The sequence below is a fragment of the Ambystoma mexicanum genome, chromosome 13 (assembly GCF_040938575.1).
Source record: "Ambystoma mexicanum isolate Mex_15411 chromosome 13, UKY_AmexF1_1, whole genome shotgun sequence".
Lineage (NCBI taxonomy): Eukaryota > Metazoa > Chordata > Amphibia > Caudata > Ambystomatidae > Ambystoma > Ambystoma mexicanum.
Genome location: NC_090938.1, coordinates 758,553,850 through 758,575,264, shown reverse-complemented (window position 1 = coordinate 758,575,264; position 21,415 = coordinate 758,553,850). Strand labels below are relative to the sequence as shown.

Sequence of the window (21,415 nt, the reverse complement as noted above, 5' to 3'; positions counted from 1 at the left end):
TACTGACTTCATGCTGCCTTCTATTGATGAATAGAGTGCAATACAGCCCTTTCAAACCTAGTCTCTTGACTGGAGGAGGAATCCAAGTTGTAAAATTGTGTAAAGGTATGGACGGACAACCATGTGGCGGCCGCACAAATGTCTTTAACTGGCACTCCTCTTTTGAGGGCCGATGAAGCTGCAATACCTCTGGTCGAATGAGCCCTAAGGTTTTGAGAGGGCTCTTTTCCTGCCAGTTTATAACATTCCAAAATGGCTAGAATGATCCATCTGGAAATGGTCTGCTTAGTTATTGGTAACCCTAGCTTGTAACCTGTGTAGCCTACAAACAGCTGGTTTGTTTGTCTTATCCTGGCCAGTCTACTGATGTAAAAACTTAAAGCCCTTCTAGGGTCCAGCCTGTGTAACCTCTCTTCCTCTTTCCCCGGATGAGGAGGATAGAAAGATGGCAGGGTAATCTTCTGAGTGATATGGAATTCAGAAACCACCTTTGGGAGGAAATTAGGCTTCACTTGCAGGTCAACTTTGTCTTTGTGAAAGATGTATGAGGGAGTTTACAAGAAAGAGCTTGTAACTCGCTCACCATTCTAGCAGATGTAAGTGCTATTAATAAAACAGTTTTAAGGGTAAGAAATCTTAACGAACAAGAATGGAGTGGTTCGAAAGGTGTGCCCATCAGGAAAGTTAGGACTAAGTTTAAATCCCATAGGGGAACCTGGAATGGTCTTGGGGGATAAACATTGGTTAACCCCTTTAGAAACTGTATAACCAAGGGTAACTTGAAATAGGATGGTTCTTCCGCAGTGCACTTAAAGATGGATAGCGCTGCGAGATAGCCCTTAATGGTGACAACTTGAAGGCCTGAATTCGCCAAATAGAGTAGGAAGGACAAAATCATTGGTGTATCGCATGAAAAGGGGTCGATATCCTTTTCTCTACACCAGCTGCAAAATCTGTTCCAACGGCAGCGGTATAAAGACTTTGTTGCTGGCCTCCTTGCCGAAAGCAACACCTCCATAACATCATCAGGGAGGTCCCAATCCTTGTACCTCAGCCTTTCAGAAGCCAAGCGTGAAGGTTGAGGGTTTTGATGTCTAGATGGAGAACCTGACCTCCCTTCTGTGAGAGTAGGTTCTCTCTGAGTGGAAGTTGAATTGGAGGGCAGATGGACAAGTCTAGAAGGTCCGGGTACCACATTCTCCTGGCCCAATCCGGGGCAATTAGGATCATGGTCTTCCGGAATCTTCTCAACCTCCTGATCATTTGAGGAATGACAGGGACCGGTGGGAACGCGTACAGAAGCGGAAACTCCCAGTCCACTATGAACGCGTCTCCCAGAGGTCCTCTCGGGGGAAATTCCCTTGAGCGGAACAGATCGCACTTCCTGTTGACACTGGTGGCGAACAGATCCACCTGAGGGGTTCCCCAAAGGGCGAAGATCTCTTGAAGGACTTCCTGAGCTAGTTCCTACTCGTGGGAGACTCTGCTCTGCCTGCTCAGAGCGTCCGCTGTCAAGTTCTTCTCTCCGGCTAGGTGAACTGCCGATAGAGAGATTCCTTCTTGGATTGCCCAAAACCAGAGCTGCATCCCCTCTCTGCACAGGGGTAGTGATCCTACGCCTCCTCTTTTGTTGAGGTAATGCATGGCCACTGTGTTGTCTGTCATTATCAGGACATTCTTCCCTTGTACAGCTGGCAGGAACGCCTTCAGCGCAAGTCTGATGGCCCTCAGCTCTAACAGGTTGATATGTAGTCTGGACTCCGATGGAGACCAACGACCGCTGATGGTCAAGTCGTTGGCATGGGCTCCCCACCCCGTGAGTGAGGCATCCGTGACTACTGTTATCTCCGGCCAGGGTTGCCAAAACTGTTCTCCTTTCAGAATCTTCCCCTGACAGGCCCACCACTGAAGGTCTCGAGCCACCCTGTCGGGAACCTGAAGAAGATCTGTCATTCTTCCTGAGAATTGTGACCACTGAGTCCTCAGTGCCCACTGGAGGGATCTCATTCTCAGGCGAGCCTCTGGCACTAGGAAAATGCAGGATGCCATGAGGCCTAGCAACCTCAAAAAGTCGAAGGCTGGGAGACGTTGGGCATTTTGGAACTTGGTAACCATCTGTAGAATATCTTGAGCCCTCACCTCTGGTGGCGAGGCTTTTCCCAGGGAAGTGTCCAGGATCGCTCCGATGAACTGGAGTCTCTGCGATGGTATCATTCTTACTTCTTTAAATTGAGGGAGAAGCCCAGTCTGTGAAGGGAGTGGCAAACGTGATTTAGCTGGATCTGAGCTTGTTCCGAAGATACAGCCCTGATCAACCAATCGTCCAGGTAGGGGTAGACGTGAATCCCTTCCCTCCTTAGACTTGCGGCCACTACCGACATTAACTTGGTGAAGACCCTCGGGGCGGAGGTCAGCCCAAATGGCAGCACTCGAAATTGATAATGAGAGTTGCCAATTGCGAACCTCAGGTATTTCCTGTGTTTGAGATGGATAGGCACATGGAAATAAGCGTCCTGAAGGTCCAGAGATACCAACCAGTCCTGGAACTGAAGGGCCTGAAGGATCTGAGAAAGAGTTACCATCTTGAATTTGTCTTTCCTGAGGAATTTGTTCAATTCTCGCAAGTCCAAGATGGGTCTCAGTCCTCCGTCTTTCTTTGGAATGAGAAAGTAAGGGCAGTACCAGCCCTTGTTCCTCTCCGCTACAGGTACCGGTTCTATGGCACCTTTCTCTAGTAGGTCCAAAATTTCCTGCAAGAGGGGCGGATCTGGAGCTTTCTGAGAGCTGATCCCCAGTGGATGACTCTGAGGTATGCGTAGGAGAGGCAGGCAGTAACCTTGGGCAACTGTTTCCAATGCCCAAGCATCTGACGTGATAGCCTGCCATTCCGCCAGATGTTGAGTTAACCTGCCTCCTACAGGTGTCCTGTGAGGGAAGTCCTCAGAGTGGTTTTGGGGCCGCTGATGCAGATGCCGATGGTAAAGAGGCACCTGCTGTTGCTGCGGCTTTTGAATATCTCCCCGTCCACCTCGGGTAGTTCTTCTTTGTCCCCTTTGAGCCGGTCGTCCTCTACCTCTTCCGAATGTGGAGTAGAAGCGAAAGGACTTGCCCCTTGCAGAGGTTCCTGTGGGACGAAAAGGTGTCTGACGGATTGCAGCGCCTAGGGATTTTGCTGCTGCTTTTGATGTTTGCAGTTTTTCCAAACTGTCATCCGCCTTTTTCCCAAACAAAGAAGAGCCATCGAATGGCATGTTCAAGAGCCTGGCTTGCACATCTGGGGCAAAACCAAGCAAATCTCCTGGTTGTTGTACTTGCCGCCATTGATCTGCTGATACTGTCAGCCGAATCAATGCCCGTCTGGAGGGATTCGCACATAGCGTCTTTACCGTCCTGTATGATATTTAGGAACGCCTCCCTTTCTTCTCCCTCCGGGATGCAGTCAGCCGCTGTAGAAGCACACTCCCAAAGTGAATGGCTGAATCTAGCAAGGGTGCAAGTAGCATTAACAGATTTTAACGCCATGCTACATGCCGAAAAAACTTTCTTTGCCATAGTATCATATTTCTTATCGTCCCTGTCCTGTGGGACGGTAGGGTAAGCAGTCTTGACGTCAGTAGAAGATGCTGCCTGTACCACCAGACTTTCTGGGGATGGGTGTTTTGACAAAAACTGCGGGTCTGCAGAAGGTCTGCAGAAGATACCCTGTATTTTGTAGACAGTTTTTTATTTACTGCCGGGACGACATCTGGGGTTTCCCAGTTCGTCATAATCTTCCTCTGAAGAGCTTTATGAAAGGGCACTACAGGATCCTCCTGTGGACCTTTGTCAAGAATATCCGTGAGGTCATCTTGTTGGAAAGCTTGTGAAGGTGTTGACCACCCCATAAATTCTGTGATCCTGGCCATTAAGGCTCTATAGAGGGTTTCAGCATGCTCCCCCGGGTCTGGCCTCGCAAACTCCACCTCAGAGGAAGTGTCTAACCCACTTGCCTCATGTAAGGAATCATGAAGATCCTTTAACCTGCGTTCTTCTGAGGATAACTCCTCTCTAACTGGGGTTGCAGGTCCCTGCAACTCAAATGTGTCTTCCTGTTCAGATATCTCACCCTCTTCCATAATTGAGGACATAGTTCTCAATTGTTCTGAACTCACAAAGGGTGTAAAACCCATCTCCAAGGCAGAGGGTGCCAAACTTGTCATAATCGGCCTCGAAAACGTCGATGTCGTCGACGCCGACATCGAAGGTTTCAGGCGTTGCGTCGAAAACAAAGGCGGAGGCCTCGAGGACCTCGATAGAATTGGGATTCTGCTCGAGGAAGTCGACAATCTCGACGCCATCGTCATCGAGGACCTGGGGATAGCCACTGGGTGCGTCGTAACCGTGACTTTCCTTGGCGTCGACGCCGGTGTCGAAGATGGCGTCGAGTCGACAGACCCGTGTGTAGAAGGTCCCTTTGACAACGGCGTCGAAGACACCGACTTCGGCGTCGACGGAACCTTCATCGATGGCGTCGACGGAACCTTCGAAGAAGGTTTCGAGGTCATAGCTTTACTCGAGGGTTCGTGACGCTCTCGAGAAGCTTCCTTCGCTGGGTACTGCGACTCGCAGCGTTTTTGTCCTTCGGGTCTTTCGACCAGAGCATCGCTCTCTGCAGTCTTCGAGGGGGTCGAGGCCGCTTTCTCGAAGACGCTCATCATATTTTTGCGGAATTCCTCCCATTCAGCCCGGGAACTATGTTTCGTGGGGCAAGGGATTCTCTTTGGAGAAACAGAGGAAGAGGAGGACGGAGAAGGGGATCTTCGACGTCTCCTCTTCGAGTGCTTCGATCTCGAGGAGTGATGGGACCCTCTCCGAGACCTGGAGCGCGAATGGTGATGAGGAGACGAATGTCTCGACTTCGTCGAGGAAGAAGAAGCTTTTAAAGTCTTACCTTTCTCCAGCTTCCCCCTACGCTCCTTCAGGGCCTTAGCTGTCATGGACATACAGTCCTCGCACTCCGAACAATGGTGTTCAGCTCCCAAACACCACAGACAAACTCTGTGAGGGTCAGACAGCAACATCTTTTTCCCACAATCTCGGCATTTTTTGAAGCCGGACCGAGGGGTCGTCGGTTCCGACGAGGAAGCCATCGAGTACGGATCGAATATCTCGAGGTAAATAGGATAAATTGTGCACAAAACTGAGCAACGGTATTCCGAGGCATTGAGTAAGCGCAGAAAAACGGAACTGAGCAACGGACGCTGCGCGCGGCCTTTATAGGCAGGATGACGTCGACGTCGATACGGCGGCTGTCGAGGGAGATCGACTCGGCGGACGTCGACGCGCAGCGCCCTCTAGAGAAAAATTTTCCGAGGCCAGCAGAGCTGGAAGGAGATATCCCGAGGCCAGCAGAGCTGGAAGGAGATATCTAAGATAAGGAATACGTCGGAGGACACAATCCCTTCAAAGTGTATTTTTAGGCTGTGCTTTGATGACCTTTTTGGCCGAATAAAGTTGTAAAGTGAGTGACAGAAAAAAAAGAATGTCTCGTCCTGTCAATTCCAATTCTTCCTATATATAGTTCCACAAGAGCTTTTAAGTTTTCCTTTTAAGGACTTCATTCAGCAGTCATTTAGAGATTTCTGCTTTCCTCAAACCAACAAACTCAAAAACCAAGACACTCAATGACAACTTTAGTATTTGAATGTTTACTGTTAATTTCACAAATTCCATATCTACCGACTCGGAGAGAAAGTCCCATCAGCGATCTGTTCCAGGGGCAGGCTTCTTTGGTTAAGTGCCCTTATTAATTCCCTCAACTTCTCTGTATTTCATTTCCGCTACCATGACAGATCCTTCAAAATCTATAGAGGCAGACATGCCCAGAAAGGACCTTTTTAGTTTCTGAATGTGTGTGGACATATATACGTGGTTGTTTACATAGATGATGAGCATGAGGAGAGCATTAACTTTCTCCATCCTAACGCTATACAAGACTGACAACTGCTAAGATTTCAATTTCAATGCCTATACACCAAAGGACAGGTGAAGGTGCTTAATCATCTACTTAAAGTGGGGCTTGTCTTATTCCTCTGAGGTACAGTCTACGAAGTGTCACGGCGTAACGTTCAATAAGTAGAAAGGCCAGAAAAAGAAAAATATCAGAGAAAAGTCAGGGGGTTGGAGGGGAAGAAATATGGGCTCCAAAACTGTTTCCAAAACCACTCCATCAACAGGAGCCGCAACTACAAGAAACCCATCTGTGAGCCAGTTGTCTTGTGGTGCTCGCCTAATACTCCAGCTTCAACTGTAATACTCTCTACAAAGAAATATGTGTCAATGAAAGACTCATCCACAGGGCCCCCTTCAACATTTGCTGCCATCCATGAAGTGACCTCCATCCAGGAGGCCGTTATCTAACAGCACATCAACAAGACGACCAAGTACCTATTACTGATGCCATTGTCAGTGGGAACAATCAACACCTGCAGTGGGAGCATCAGCGACCGAAGACTTGTCTGTGGCATGTTCATTGGCATTCTCCACGGTGCTATCAACAACATAGCCTCGAAGACGTACTCATCTGACGAGAAGCAGGTCACCAGTGCCACCATCACTTGCAACACATTCGCAAAAAACAAAAAAGGCACGACTGAGAATGGCATGGAAGCAGTATACAGATAGCAGCATTGACACCAGGAAACAAGACAAAACAAAACGCCCTCATTTTAAAATGGGCGTCGAGTTAAATGGATGCGTCAAAGCAAGGCGTATAGCTTATGTGCCTCCATTTAACGCTCCAGCCCATGTTCAAGGAGCGACGAGGCAGAGGAAGGGCATGGAGCAGAGAGCAGCTCTCTGCCTTGTATCTCTCCTCCGTCTCGCCAGTGCCCTTTCAGTGTACGCCTCTATGAAATGTTCAGGTAGGTATACAACGAATTGACTCCTATGTAATCTGCCTTGGTTTTGCACCTAGTCAAGACCATGCGGATTCCATAGGAATCCATTAGTAAACGCCACCTGCAAAGCGTATTTGCAGTCATTGTTTACTTTTTCATGGTATGAAGGGGAAAAATGAAAGAGTAGAGATGTGTTTGCATCACTTTTATTCTGCTGTGCTGCCTTCCACCACATGACTGTATAACATTACATCCATGTGACCTCAGAGTATGTAGTGCGAACATAAGTGGTCCCCGCATTCAACTTACACTTATTATAAAAATGAGGCTGAAAGACTGTGCAAACAATCTCCAGAAAGCACTGGTCTAAAATGTACATCACCCGTATCATCAATTCACCAGTTAAAATTTCTTCCATAGTAAATTATTGAACACCAGCTAAACACAAATTTTCGACGATTCAGATATAGAAGATGGCATGCCACAATATCATGATAACTATCTTAAAAGACACACCTTTGGATAAATCACATGACTTCATTCTGCCAACATAACCTAGTGCCACCCAAAAAGTATCATCAACCAGCTCAATCCAAATCTTACAGTCTCTGCAAATCCTGATAACAGAACTGAATTAGTAATGGGCAACGCTGCCGGCCTTGCCTCAAGCGAGGCCGGGTAACTGCTGCCCCATGGCAGCAGAGGCCAGAGAAGGGCAGCATCACCCCCCCCCCCCCCGGCACTGCTTCCCTCTCTGCCCCAACAGCAAGGAGACACGCAGTCTCCTTTCTGCTAAGTGCAGGAAGGGTGAGGTGTGAAAGAACACTAAGCACCCAAGGGAAGCAAGGTCAGCCAGGCAGGGGAACAACAAAGATGAGCCCCCCGCCCAGGGGCTCAGACAGTTGACTGCAAGCCGGCCTAGGGGCTGGCATCACAGCCCCCACAAATAAACTACAAAGACCCAGGGGCAGCCCTGTGTCCTATGTAAGGAGCTGCTTCAGCAGCAGAAAGACACAAGCTGTTTGTGGACCCTGCACGGGGACCTAAACATCCAGAGAGTTTGCTGTGTACTCAGCGTCTCTCTCTTTTTCTTTTCCATAAACCCTCCCACCATAGAAAAAGGGAAAACAACGGAAGGAAATCCAGGACACCGAACGGTGACCACAACAAGTCATGGGACAAAGGCGGCAGCACGGGCCTGAGGGGGTAACCTGAGGACCCAGTGCCCAAAAGTAATATATGATTGCTGATATGCAAATATTGTTTATTTCCATAACCATATCTGTAACAATAAAGACCTACAGCCTTTTATTGCCAACACTTGACCAAATGTTGAGGTGTAATAACTTATGGTGAGGGAGGGGGTCGACCAGGTACACACCCAACACAACAAATGTAAGGTTGCCTGCATATGGGTCCAGCAGTTATTACTGCAACAGCAAAAAAGGAGCTCATTAGTGCATCTTAGCTGGGACCTTCAGTACTATCCTTTATATCTCTGCCACCTTCACCACTGCACACTTTTCAGGCAGCACCAAAACCTCAATGCCATCTGAGAGAGGAAGGGGGGTAGGATCCTTGCATGTGAGCTGTACCCAAAGAAGAAGAAGAACTAAATTCCCCAAGAGGATACTAGGGACCCACAATGTCCAGCAGATTGCAATTCTTCATCACATGCTTTAAAGCCAAAGCAGTAGGACGAATTCTAAGCACCTGTGGACCAGCCATTCCATGATGAACTAGGGCTTCAAACCCTTTTTCCCTAAATGCCTCTTCTGGAAAGAATGACCGTTATTTCGTCCTTTTTAATGGAAAAGAAACACAATGCGGCCACCACAAAACCCACTCTGCATCATATTGGGGATGAAGAATGACATACTATGAGAACCCTTTCTCAGCACTCTCATTAAAAGCCCAGCAGAGAAAACAGACTTCCAGATGGTTCCCATAGTGCTACAGAGGCAAACCAGTCCCAACTAAGTAATGTCACCTGCGGTTCAAAGAAGATCTTTCAACGCTTCAGCACTGCATTTCCCTGCTGCTGGAAACGAAAGGCAGAAAGGGGGAGTCCCAGAAAAAAGGTGCTAGACACTGTCGCCATCATCAAAGCAGCTAATTCACTAGCTATTCTGTCGTACGACAGGGACATGTGGCATTGGATGGCCCAGTTCTTGCCAGGTGAAAAGAGAATTCCGGACTGTGACATCTTGAAGGAAGGGGAGGGGCACGTAATCATCTACTGAGATTGCAGCACATTTAGCTAGCTGAAACGGCTCCTTTAGCAAATGGAGCTGTTCCCATTTGCAGTGATAGCTTTCATTCATGGCTTACTGGTTGGGGTATCAGACACAGGGTTAACACACGCGTTTTACCGCTTAAGACCTTCTTGGATTAAATGTGGAGTTGGGTCTGCAGGCCATAAAGAATGATACTGACACTGCCCCTTCTGTAGTGATCTTCAGGTGAGAGAAGGGTGCTGCTCCTTGTGCATATCCAGAATAAAACCATTAGGGATTGCATTTCTATGGGAGGCACAGTCATACTAATGATGCCACTCTTACCAAACATGCTGAAAGAACAGAGATAAACCGGCCTGCAACAAATGTAGAACAATGCCCCTACCAAGGGCCAGTCGACAAAACAAGCCTGGCTCCAGTCCCACGTCATTCACCCCCACCGTGCAGTACCCTGGTGGGAGGCAGACCAGCCCAATATAGTCACAAACGACAAAGAAACATCAGAAAACTAGTTGCATTTCATTCCGCAACAAGGACATACACATGAGTTGAGGGAGTTTCGATAACCCCATTGTGAAATGACAAAGAACATTGCCCTCCAAGTTGAAGCATGAAGTGCAAAGCCTACTAAGCAAATGGGCCATCAAGTGAGTCTCCAAAGCCAAGAAAAAACAAGGCATCTAACTCCAGGTGTTTTCAAGCAAGAAAGAAAACTAGAGGATAAAGAGCTATTTTGGATGTCTGAAACCTGCACACATTTCTGAGAAAGCACACTAACAAAATAATGAACCACATTGGATGTTCATGCCGGCGCAGATGCTGGAGATCCCTGTGAGTTCCGCCTGCTTTAGGCACCAGCATATAGCAGGCGGACCCCATAGAGGTCCATTGTACACGCTCCCTGCCGTGCAGGCATGGTAGGGGGCATGTACAAATGAAATGAAACCCTCCCAAACATGCTCGCACGTCAGGGAGGGCTTAATTTCAATTGGGAACACTGTTTACTATGAGTGCATTCCCAATTTAAATGAAACCCTCCCCGACGTGCAAGCATGTCGAGGAGGGTTTCACTTAATTTGTGAGCACCACTTGCCATGCCAGTATGCCAGGCAGCGTTTACTCACTTTCCACTGCGGGGTGCGTATGTGAAGGGCAAAAGGTGGCGTACACACTTTTGCCCTTTACATTTGGACTCTGGAATGCAAATGATGAATATTTGGCACCGGAGAGCCGCTTAATTACAGTGTAAAAATAACGGCTCTGCTCCGTCAAAGTACATTCAGATAGAAAATGAGCCCCTGTATGTAAATGAATCGGTCCGCTATAACATGTGCAGAAAGGAGCTGATCTAGAAAAGGACTCACCAGCACTACAGGCCAGGTGATTTCAACGAAGTGAATCACAAGATGGACCATGAGGTGCTTTGCACTATGTCAAAGATCCTTGCAGCAACTGGGAACCAGTGGAGAGATTTAAGGGCTGGAGAGATGCGTTCCCTGCGCTTGAGGCTAAGGATAAGACTTGCAGTCCTATTCTGGATTAGTTGAAAGGGGCGAAGGGAGGAGGTAGGCAGATTGAGGAAGAGGCTGTTGCAGTAGTCCAGCCTAGAGAGGACCAGAGCTCTGGAGACCTTGGGCCTCCTTACGACCTCGGCGGTAGCCATGCCGTTAATAAGAGCACGGCTGCCGCCAGAGTAGTGTTTTTTACTGGTGCTTGGCTCTGGGGAATAACCGGGAGATTACAGCCCCGGTGGTCCCGGTAATTCCCCAAAGCCAGGCGCCAGTAAAAATGACTGCCCATTCCCATTCGAGTCCCATGGGAATCAACGGGAATGGGAAGGACGGATGCACCGGCACTGTGTGCAACAGTGCCGGTGCATCCGTCAAAGTCTGCGAGCGGGTGCCTTTCCGCCCGCCAGGTCAGATCTGGCGGGCGGAAAGCCACCCGCACACAGAACTCGGAGTGTGCAAGTCCGGTAACAACGGTGCCAGTAGCTTACCGGTACCGTTGTTACCAGACCGGCATATTCATAATGAGGCCCATAGAGTTTCTGTGGGAAGGTGAGGAAAGGGAGAATGCCTCTGAGGAGGTGCAGCTGAAAGTGGGCCTTCTTGGCAAAATCTGTGATGTGCGTAGAGAAGGAGAGAGGAGTCGAAGATGGCATCATGGTTTTTTTGCCTCACAGGAGGGTGAGTGGAGGCGACCCATGGAGGGTGGGCAGAGAGTGGGAGGGAAAAAGGGAGCAGGGGCCCCAACAAGAAGGATCTCTGGGCCTCATTACACGGTAGTCGGAGGACCAAGGTGCTATTATAGCACCTTGGTCCATGCCGGTAAAATACCGGCACCGCCTTGGAGGAAAGGGGAATTACTGCCCTCTTCCAAGGTTGGCGGGGCGGTAATTCCCCTTTCCCCCATTGCCCTTCCCCATTCCCATTTTTGCCCCATAGGGCTCTATGGGAATGGGAAAGGCGCTAATTACGGTGCCACAAATTGCGGTACCGTAATTAGCACCCTTGTCCTTTTGCGGATTGGTTTTTAACGCCTGCTAAACAGCAGGCATTAAAGTACCAACCCGCAAAGGGACCTCGTAGCAAGGCGGTAAGGGTTTACCGGTACCGGTAAACCCTTACCGCACTACGTGTAATGAGGCCCTCTGTCTTACTGGCATTAAGGCAGAGATCATTGGAAGTGCTCTAGGCCTGAATAGCAGACAGGCAGTCAGGAATGAGAGCGGAGGAGGAGGCAGAGGAGGGGAGCTTGAAAGAGAGCTGTGTATCGTCTGCATAACACTGGAAGTTAGGAGAGTTGGTGGAGATCAAATGGGCTAGAGGGGCCAGGTAGATATTGAAAAGCCAGGGTGAGAGGATAGAGCCATGAGGGACACCACAAGTGGAAAGAGAAATGGGGGAGAGAAAAGGGTCAAGTTGAACCTGGGAATGTCGGTCCAAGAGGAAGGAAGTCAGTCAGTCAGTCCAGAGCCACGGCTTTGCAGAGATGGTTTATTAGGGTGGCATGATTGACTATATCAAAAGGTAGATGAAAGGTCGGGAAGGATGAGAATGTAGGGAGAGTTGGAGTCGAGATTAGTGAGCAGGTCTTCACAGGTGTCCAGGAGAGCAGTTTACGTGCCTCTAGCAGCTCTGAAGCCTAACTGGTGGTCATGAAGGCAACCAACAGATTCAGTGTGGTGGTAAAAGCTGGGCAAAAGCCAGCTTCTCCAGGGGTTTGACCAGGAAGGGGGTAATGGAGATAGGGCAGAAGTTTACCAGAGGGGAGCCAGAAGGTTTTTTGAGGAGAGGGTGCACAAGGGAGTGCTTGAGGGGTGGGGGGGAGGATACAGTGGCAAAGGAATGATTGCAAAAATCTGTCAAGGCTGGAGCGAGAATGAGGGAGTGAGGGGAGTAGGAAGGGGACAGAATGAGGGGAGTAGGAAGGGAGGGGAGAGGAGAGAGGGGGCCAAGGGAGGCTTGAGAGAAGGTGAGGGAGAAGGGTGTAATTGTACACGCTGCCTGCTATGTAAGCATGGCAGGCAATTTATACAATGGATCCCTATGGAGTCTGCCTGCTTTATGCATAAAGCACACAGACCCCATATGGATCTCTAGCATTTGCTCCGGCATGAAAGTCCATGCTAACGCAAATGCTGGAGCATTTGTATGGCAGAGAGGAAGAAAGGGAGCGGAAATGTAAGTTGCGTTCCACCGCTCCTCTCCACCATACAAATGAATGAAAATGGGGGGTAACATTAATGGAAGGCGAATAAGTCTTATGAGTTTACACCTTTGATTAACAATACACCAGCATTTTAAATGAACTATCATGTTTAGTTAAAACTACACATTAATGAATGATAAACCAAGTTCAATATCGGGAAAGATGCTGGACTCTTAAATGAAAAAGACAATACCCTCCCACACCAACACTATATAATTTATCCCAAAATGCTAATGTTGTGGATTTTGCCCCTTGCAGGCCTATGATATGAGCATATGCTCTCATACTGAACCCATATTTATAGTACACCCAATAGGCTTTTTATAAGTGCCATACAAATCACTATCTACAAACAATTACATAATATACAAACAGTACCATCATTCAATCAGTCACAATGTGAAAAACATTGCCGTAAAACAAACATAGTATATCTGTTAGATTTCCTATTCTGTGTCTCAATATCCTTCCCTAACTCCCTATTGCTTCATTGTACTCCCCGATCCAGCCTTTAATTTCTGCCCATAATTTAGTCAAATGATAGATGAGAGTTATGTCATTCACATCTAAGAATAAACACAGCAGGTTTGATGTGAATCTACTAAGTTCTTGAGCCCTTCCTGCTGCTTCCAATGTTCTCATTCGATGATAATATAAAGGAGGGCAAGAACATAGAATATGCAAATGGTAAAATACAACCATTTTGTTACACGCTTCTGTACCATCCTACTCTACATTAAAGACACTGGTTATGCATTTTGATGGATTGAATTCATCCAATGGAACGATTACACCTGGGTAACCATCAATGTGCCATGTTACACACAGCACATTTTGAAATGTCATAAAAAAATGTTATTTCCTACAACATAACTCAGATGATCTTAGAAATTATCAAATTCCTGCTGCAAAATACAATCTTGATCTTCAACTCTAAAAGGTATCTCCAGACACAAGGGAGAATGATGGCTAGAAAATGTGCTCCATTTCCATTTGCATTCTCGGTTTCTGGAGCGCAAAGGGCCATGAGGTATTGATGCGCTATGCGAATGGTAGGAACACTTAAGGAAGGACAATTATATTAACCTTCACCTAGAGAAGGGTCCCAACAAGGCAATGTTATTGTATGGTAAATACATTTTTACAGCGCAGAACATATCCCCTCTGTAGAGGCATCATGGCTCTAGAGACAGACAAAAAAAGGAGGGTCTTTATCTTCCTTCAGAAAGATATGAGGTCTGATATCTGTCTCAACTTATCTTGAAGTGCATTTGATGACCTAGTGGTTAATACTTCGAAAAACCTGCCCATATCTTTGAAGAAAGTGTGGTGAGGGACTGTCAGAGTAAAATGTTTCCTGGATCATTGGAATCGGCTAGAGGTACGCTTGCCCAAGTACAGAGAGGCCTGGCCATAAAGAGAGCTGTGTGTCAGTATAAGCAATCTAAAGAAACACTTGTGTATAGGCGTATTGGAAATACCCAATAAATGTCCCGGGTGGATAGCTCAGTGGCAGCGTGCGCGTCTTGGAAGCAAGACCACACGAAACAACAACAGGTTCGATCCCCGGGTCCGCGCTTAAAAACCTCTGAGTGTTTAAAGCGCGTTATAAATACGTAACTAAAACAAAACAAAAAACACAATTATTCAACTAAAAAAAAAACAATTCCTGTAACAGCGCCTCGATGCCTGCGGGCTGTGTGAGCGCTTTATAAATGTAAAATAACAATAATAAATAAAATAAAAGATAATCCTAGCCTTCGTGGGAAGACAATCACAATTCTACCTGCTGAGTTCACTAGAGATTGGAGCCACTGAAGGATTTGCTGGGAGGCTCCAAGGTATAGAGAATCAATGACAGATTTCCTTCATCCCCTTGCCTACCTTTTTGAAAATAGGTGTATGTGTGACTTATTAACTAGATCTTCTTGAAGCTTAATGCCAATCTGTGTGTCATCTGCATCAGTTTGGAACGTGGCTCCAATTTTAGAAGGGCGTTGTGCTAATTCAAATAGATATTGAATAAAAGGGGAAATAGGCAAGAGCACTGTGGGACCCTACAATTAGCATGTTCAACATCAGCCCTGAAAGGTTCCAATTACGAATGGATTGTGTCCTCCATGTATTCCTCTTCTCTGATATATTCAAGTCTGCTTGCAACTTGCTTCGCAATATTTTTTTCATAGGGTCGAGCATCATGCAGCTTCGGATCTTGGTCCTCGACGGTTTCCGTAGTGTGTCTTGTGACGTTGACGCTGGTATGTAGTGGCATGAGAGCTGACCGTTACCTCAGTTCTGTTTTTTCCGCATTGCTGCATGCTTCGGAGCTACTCGTCTTAGCAATTAAATTGCGTTTTACTTCGATATGGCCTCTGCACTGAAAACGGGCTTCAAGCAGTGTTCAGACTGTGGAGCCAAGATGTCGATCACAGACCAGCACTGCATTTGTCTGTGGTGCTTGGGACCAAGCCACAAGGTCGACGACTGTGGCTCGTGTCAATCTATGATGGTTAAGGCCTTGGGGGAAAGGAAGGAGAAACTCGATGCAGGTAAGCCCTCCCCAAAGACCCCGGCCCTTTCCCTTCAAACAGGAAATCCTCTTCTGACTCTAAAGATGTCTCTCCTGTAAAAACACATTCAAAACAAACTTTTGAGGTCTGGTTCACGACACTCGTCGTCCTCTTCCCATAAAAAGGGTAAGAAAAGGCACTGCAGGTCGTCTTCCTCTTCTAAAAGAGTTACTTTCCCAAAAAAAGAACTCTACTCCAGTGGAGTTAGAAAACTTCTGCTTAAAAATGTTAGAAATGTTTAAAAACACACTCCTCCGAGTGTGCCTCTAAAGGAGTCCAAGAAAAGTGCCCACCCCTCGGCATCTATTGAGACCAGTAGGGAGTCCCTTGTGTTCCCTTCTCACATGCCTAAGAGCCAGAGAAGGGAGCTTCCTTGGCATGAATCAAATGAATCTTCCTCAACGCACAAGAAAAAGCTTGTGACTGTTACCTCGAAACATTCACTAACGGCATCGACGCCTTCTTCAAAGGAATCGAAACATTTATGTTTGTTACCTGAACCTTCGAGGTATATAATACATATTGAGCCTTCGAAGCAACATAAAGTGCCGACGCATTTGTCAACAGTTTCGAATAAGCCGTCGACGCATTCAGTTGTGTCAGAGCATTCTTTGCTCTCGAAGACTGCGAAGTCTATTCCTGATGGCCCGAAATTCTTCCAATCTATTCCTAGACCTGATTTCTTTAGGCAGAGAGGTTCAATCTTTGAAGATGACGAGGAGTAAGTGGATCAGCCCCCTTTTGGGTATGAATATGGAACTCCAAATTCTCCAGAGGAATTAATTTCAGATGAGTGCAAGATGCAGAATCTTGTGGAAACATTAAAGGAAACCAGTAGCTGGGTAACATCACCTTAGACAGAATTTGGTAATGCTGAATTATCTGGTTATACTGATCCTTCTTACACGGCCGTTATTGGTAGCTGAATATCTGGGTTGGTCCAGAGCTGCAGCTACTGTGGAGAATGATGACCTCACTGATATTTTAGACAGTGTGCCAATTAGAGAAGCTGTATTGCCATTTCATGCAGCCTTGAGAGGAAGGGTAATGGAGAACTGTTTGAAGCCAGATTATATTCCATCTGTTAATAAGTTATTAACAAAGAAATACAAGATTACTTCCGTACATCCTCTATTTCTGAACAGGCACCCAGCGCCTGAAAGCTTAGTGGTTCAAGCAGCAACGGCTTCTTCAAAAGCTGCAGCCTATCCTTCTGCTCCAGCAGATAAAGAAGACAGGAGGGTTAACTCTTTAGGTAAAAGAGTATTTATTGCAGGAAGTATGGCACTAAAATCTGCCAATGCTACCAGTGCATTAGCGAAATACACACATACCTTTTGCACATACCAGAGGGAGAAGAGAGAGAAGGCTTTTAAGCCCCATACAAGATGGCAAAGATGCCATGAGACAATCCCTACAATCTAGTTTAGATACAGTGGACTCAGTCATTAGAGCAATGGCTGCCAGCACAGTACTTAGACGTATGTCTTGGTTAAGAAAATCAGGATTTTCGTCAGCTGTTCAGGCATGTCCGCTAAACATGTCATTTGATGGTACTTCTCTGTTTGGGGAGAAAGCTGATAGCAGTCTAGAAAAACTGCAAGCTTCTAGAGCTGCAGCAAAATATTTAGGGGCGGCAATAAGACAACCTCAATTTACAGGTCAAGGATGGAGAGGTCGTTCTTTTCATTTTTTATTCCTTCATATCTAGAGGAAGAGGTCAGTTTTCACAAAGAGGTCAAAGAAGACCATATCGCGGAAGAGGTGTAGGAGGAAGGACTCCACTTTCAACACCTGCTGAGTTACCCTCAGCTGCAGCTGGAACAGCAAAGTGACTCCTTCAACCACAACACTGTGATAGGGGGCAGACTGTTTTACCATGTCCAGAGTTGGTGAAGCATAACTTTGGATGCATGGGTCCAACAAACAGTAGCAGATGGTTACTGCCTCCCATTCCTAAGGACAGCTCCCGACTGCCTCCCAAGAGCAAGATAAACCTTGGTTCCAAATCCACTCCTCCAACAAGAGATTCTCACCCTATTGAAGAACGGTGTGACAGAATTGCTACCTGTAGCAGAAAGGAACCAAGGTTGGTACTCTCCTTACTTTCTAATCCCCAAGAAGAACAGAGAAGTGTGACCCATCTTGGACTTGAGATGTTTGAACAAGGTCCTCAGGAATGACAAGTTCAAGATGGTAACTCTTTTGCATATCCTTCAGGCCCCTCAACTCCACAATTGGTTGGTGTCATTGGACCTTCAGGATGCTTACTTTTATGTGCCTATACATCAGAAGCACCTAAAGTACCTGAGGTTTTCAGTTCTCATTATCAGTTTTGAGTTGAGCCATTCCGGCTCACCTCTGCCCTGACGGTTTTCACCAAGCTTATGGTTGTGGTGGCAGCAAGTCTAAGAAGGGGGGATTCACATCTACCCCTACCTGGACGACTAGCAGATCAAAGCTGTTTCTCCGGAACAGTATTAGGGTCATCTCAGGAGCACCTGGCACCTCCTCCACAAGCTGGGCTTCTCCCTGAACTTCAAGAAGTCCCATTTGACACCCTCTCAGATGATTCCATTAATTGCAGCAGTCCTTGATTCAGCCTCAGGAAAAGCTTTGCCACCCGAGTTAAGGGCTCAACATCTTTTGCAGATGGTCCAAAAGTTTCAGAGTGCCTAACGTCTTCCGGCCTACGACTTCCTGAGGTTGCTCTGCCGTGTGGCATCCTGCATTTTTCTGGTGCCAGAAGCCCATCTGAGAATGAGATCCCTTCAGTGGTCTCTCAGATCCCAGTGGTCTCAATTCTCCGGCAGAATGACAGACCTTCTCCAGGTCACAACAAAGGTTGCCCAGGATCTCCTGTGGTGGGCCAGCCGGGAGAATGTGATGAGAGGAGAACATGTTTGGCAACCAATGCCAGAGACAACAGTTGTGACGGACGCCTCCCTCTCAGGATGGGGAGCACACATGAGAGCTTTCAATAAGCGGACATTTGTCTCGGAGTGCAGACTTCAAATCAACCTTTTGGAGCCGGGTACAATCAGACTAGAGCTGATGGCCTTCCTGCCCTTACGTGGGGGAAATGTGTCCTGAAAATGACGGACAACACATTGGCCATGCATTGCCTCAACAATGGAGGGGGCATAGGGTCACTGCCCCTGTGTAGAGCGGCAATACTGCTCCGGTTATAGGCACTTAGAGAAGGAATAACTCTTCTGGAAGTTCATCTAGCCAGAAAAAAGAACTCAGTGGCAGATGCTCTGAACAGGAAGAGCACACCCTCCCACGACTGGGAACTAGCTCAGGAAGTCCTTCAAGAGATCTTCACCCTTTGGGGAACCCCTCAAGTGGATCTGTTTGCGACCAGTGACAACAGGAAGTGCAAGCTTTTCTGCTCCAGGGAATTTCCCCAAAGAAGAGCTCTAGGGGACGCATTTGTAGTGGACTGGGAGTTTCCACTCCTGTACGCGTTTCCGTCAGTCAATGTCATTCCTCACGTAATACGGAAGTTGAGGAAGTTCGGGAAAACGGCCATCTGCCCTCCTATTCGTCTTCCCCAAAGAGAGGACCTACTCTCGCAAGAGGACGGTCGCATTCTTCACCCAGAGATCAGGACTCTCAACCTGCAAGTTGGGGAAGAAGAGCAGAGTTCGAAACACGTGGCATCTGTTTCAATTTGAACCTACTTTTTTTAAGGGTATCCGGTCATTGCATCGAATTCAAAGCATCGACAGACCATACCATTGAAAAAAATGTATCGAAAAAAAACATTGAATGCATTTTTTTTTAAATGGTAAATGGTTTAGTAAAAATGTGTTTTAATGTTTTAAAAAAGGTGGTTGGGCGGGGAACCCCCATTAAAAAAAAAAAAAAAAATGCATTTTATGTTTTTTTCCAATGCTTTTTTTGTCAATGGTATGGTTGTCGATGGAATCACTAGGAACCTTTTTAAGCAATGCCAGAGTCTTGATAATAGTAACTTGAATTGGAAAATCGCGGCACCCTCTTTGCAGGACATCATATGATCACTTGAAAGTCTTTCTCTTGATTCCTCCTGGCTTTCATGATATGGTATGTTTTTAATCTGAATGCTCTTGATTGTATTACTTGTCTGTAAGATACATTAACTTACAATACAAGGATTTCTGTTTCCGGCCTCAACATTGTCCATTTTTGTCTTTTGTTTCCAAGCTGCAGACAGACATCCAGAAGAGGATACAAGGAGATCCTGAATACAGCATCCAGCAGTTTCCCAACACCCACAAGGTGTTTCAGGAGGGCTCCTAATTGATGGCTGCGTGTGTAATACATGCACGGATTTTAAGACTGGAAAGGCCTTGGACACTCAAGCATGACAGACAGTGCCAAATAATATCTATGTTATGCTATGGTCCTACCAGTGTTTTCATTGACAGTTTCTCCTCTGAGCCACCATGAGATCTTGAAAGGAGATAGGGGCGAGGGGTTGGGGTGAGGGGGGTGTTAAAGGGTAGCTGGTGGTGTAACAAATAACAGGAGATTAAACTCTGTAGAGGTAGCTTACATTTCACCTCACATGCGATTCACAGGGGATGATGAAGTTACCTACCTGTAATTGTGGTATTCAGCCCAGGTATTCTCCCAGTTAAATCAGTAAGAGTGCACCTGCATACATGAAGGCATTTCATTGAAATAAAGGCTGCATAACATCAAACCATATAACTTTACAATATAGGTAGTGTTGGACAATGCTCGGCCCATAATAACGAAAAAAAACTGTTTTGCGGCTAGCAGGCAGGCTTCAGACCAGGCAGAGAGACACAGTCGATACTGATTGCCGTCTTAAACTATCGTACGTTATTTGTAAATAAAATGCTGTTTCATGCTGATTTGACTTGATCTGTGGCGTCCACTACAACCAATCAGAGCATCTTAGCTCGCAAGATGCACAATATAGGCGAGGAGGGCGGAGCCTTTAGCTGCTTAACTTCTCCTGCCGTCAACACCGATTCTCGCTGTGACATTTCTCCTCAGAATTGTTGGCGCTTACCTGTGGCGTCCCACAGTGCTCTGCTCTCTCCCCACTTTCAGTGTTTACCTCTGCCCTCTTCCACATCTGATTCACTTCTTTGGATCTTTAGTCTACCGTTACACTGATAATGTAGTAAACAATCTTTCTTTTCGACAGGTCGACAAAATACATTCTCTGACTGCCTCTTTGCTTTGAAATCGTTCATTCCGCCAACGCACTTTTGGCTCCGCTCTCTCCCTGGCACGTCACGTTTCCATACATTGAATATCATGTTTCTTTCACCTTAAATCACTTAAACATCCCTTTCCCTATTTGGATATGAAGCACAGTACCCAGGCAAAGCAGCTATGACTCAAGCAAGGTTGGGCTATACTAGTGTTGCCTACACAGCTGGTGAGTGTTGACCCCAGTGCAGCGCCTTCAAAATGCAGCCGCAAAACGTAATGTAATAGTTTCTATAATGCTACCATCTGTAAAGTGAAATACATGAAAAATTTCCGAACATAAATGTTCCAGAGAATACTCTGGGAAATCCACCCTGTATGAGAAACAAAAGAATCTACGTATTCAGTCCAGACTTGACAGGCTGTTTCCACCTGCTCGGCAAACCAATGATTTGGTATCTGGTGCCATTGGGACATACATCAATTGGAACGGGGTGGCCTTTGGCTTATTCAAGACTGTTATCTGGATATGGCTTCTCCCACCGAACCAGGGAACAACCCATTGTAGCTATGCAGCTATGCAATATGCCACCAAATCAGGTGCCCCAACCTGCCCATGGAATAGTGGAGTCTGAGTGCCGGCAACCCAGTCCTGGGACATAATAGCAATTGAGCAAAAAAAAACCGTTTAGGAATCTGCTTGGGCATGCGGATTCCCCACATGGGGAAAATAGTATGACACTCTATGGAGCATGCATTATTCCAAGATTCCCTAAATATTCTTCTGGAGTGCAATACAGCCAACAGCATTCAACCTCATAGAGAGAGATTAAACAATACT

The 21,415-nt window shown here is 46.7% G+C and overlaps 1 protein-coding gene across 4 annotated transcripts in view; it reads left to right on the top strand.

The window, feature by feature from the left end:
- The window catches only part of LOC138520683 (large proline-rich protein BAG6-like), a 1,763,116-nt gene extending 1,742,850 nt beyond the window's left edge, over nucleotides 1-20,266 (top strand). For 2 of the 4 annotated variants that reach the window (XM_069632954.1, XM_069632957.1), the window contains one exon: nucleotides 19,591-20,266. In XM_069632954.1, the coding sequence (XP_069489055.1) occupies nucleotides 19,591-19,686 (96 nt within the window). In that variant the 3' untranslated portion in view covers nucleotides 19,687-20,266. The remainder of the gene's footprint in view (nucleotides 1-19,590) is intronic. The other 2 variants (XM_069632956.1, XM_069632955.1) reach the window with 2 other exon arrangements.
- The last annotated feature ends 1,149 nt before the right edge of the window (nucleotides 20,267-21,415 follow it).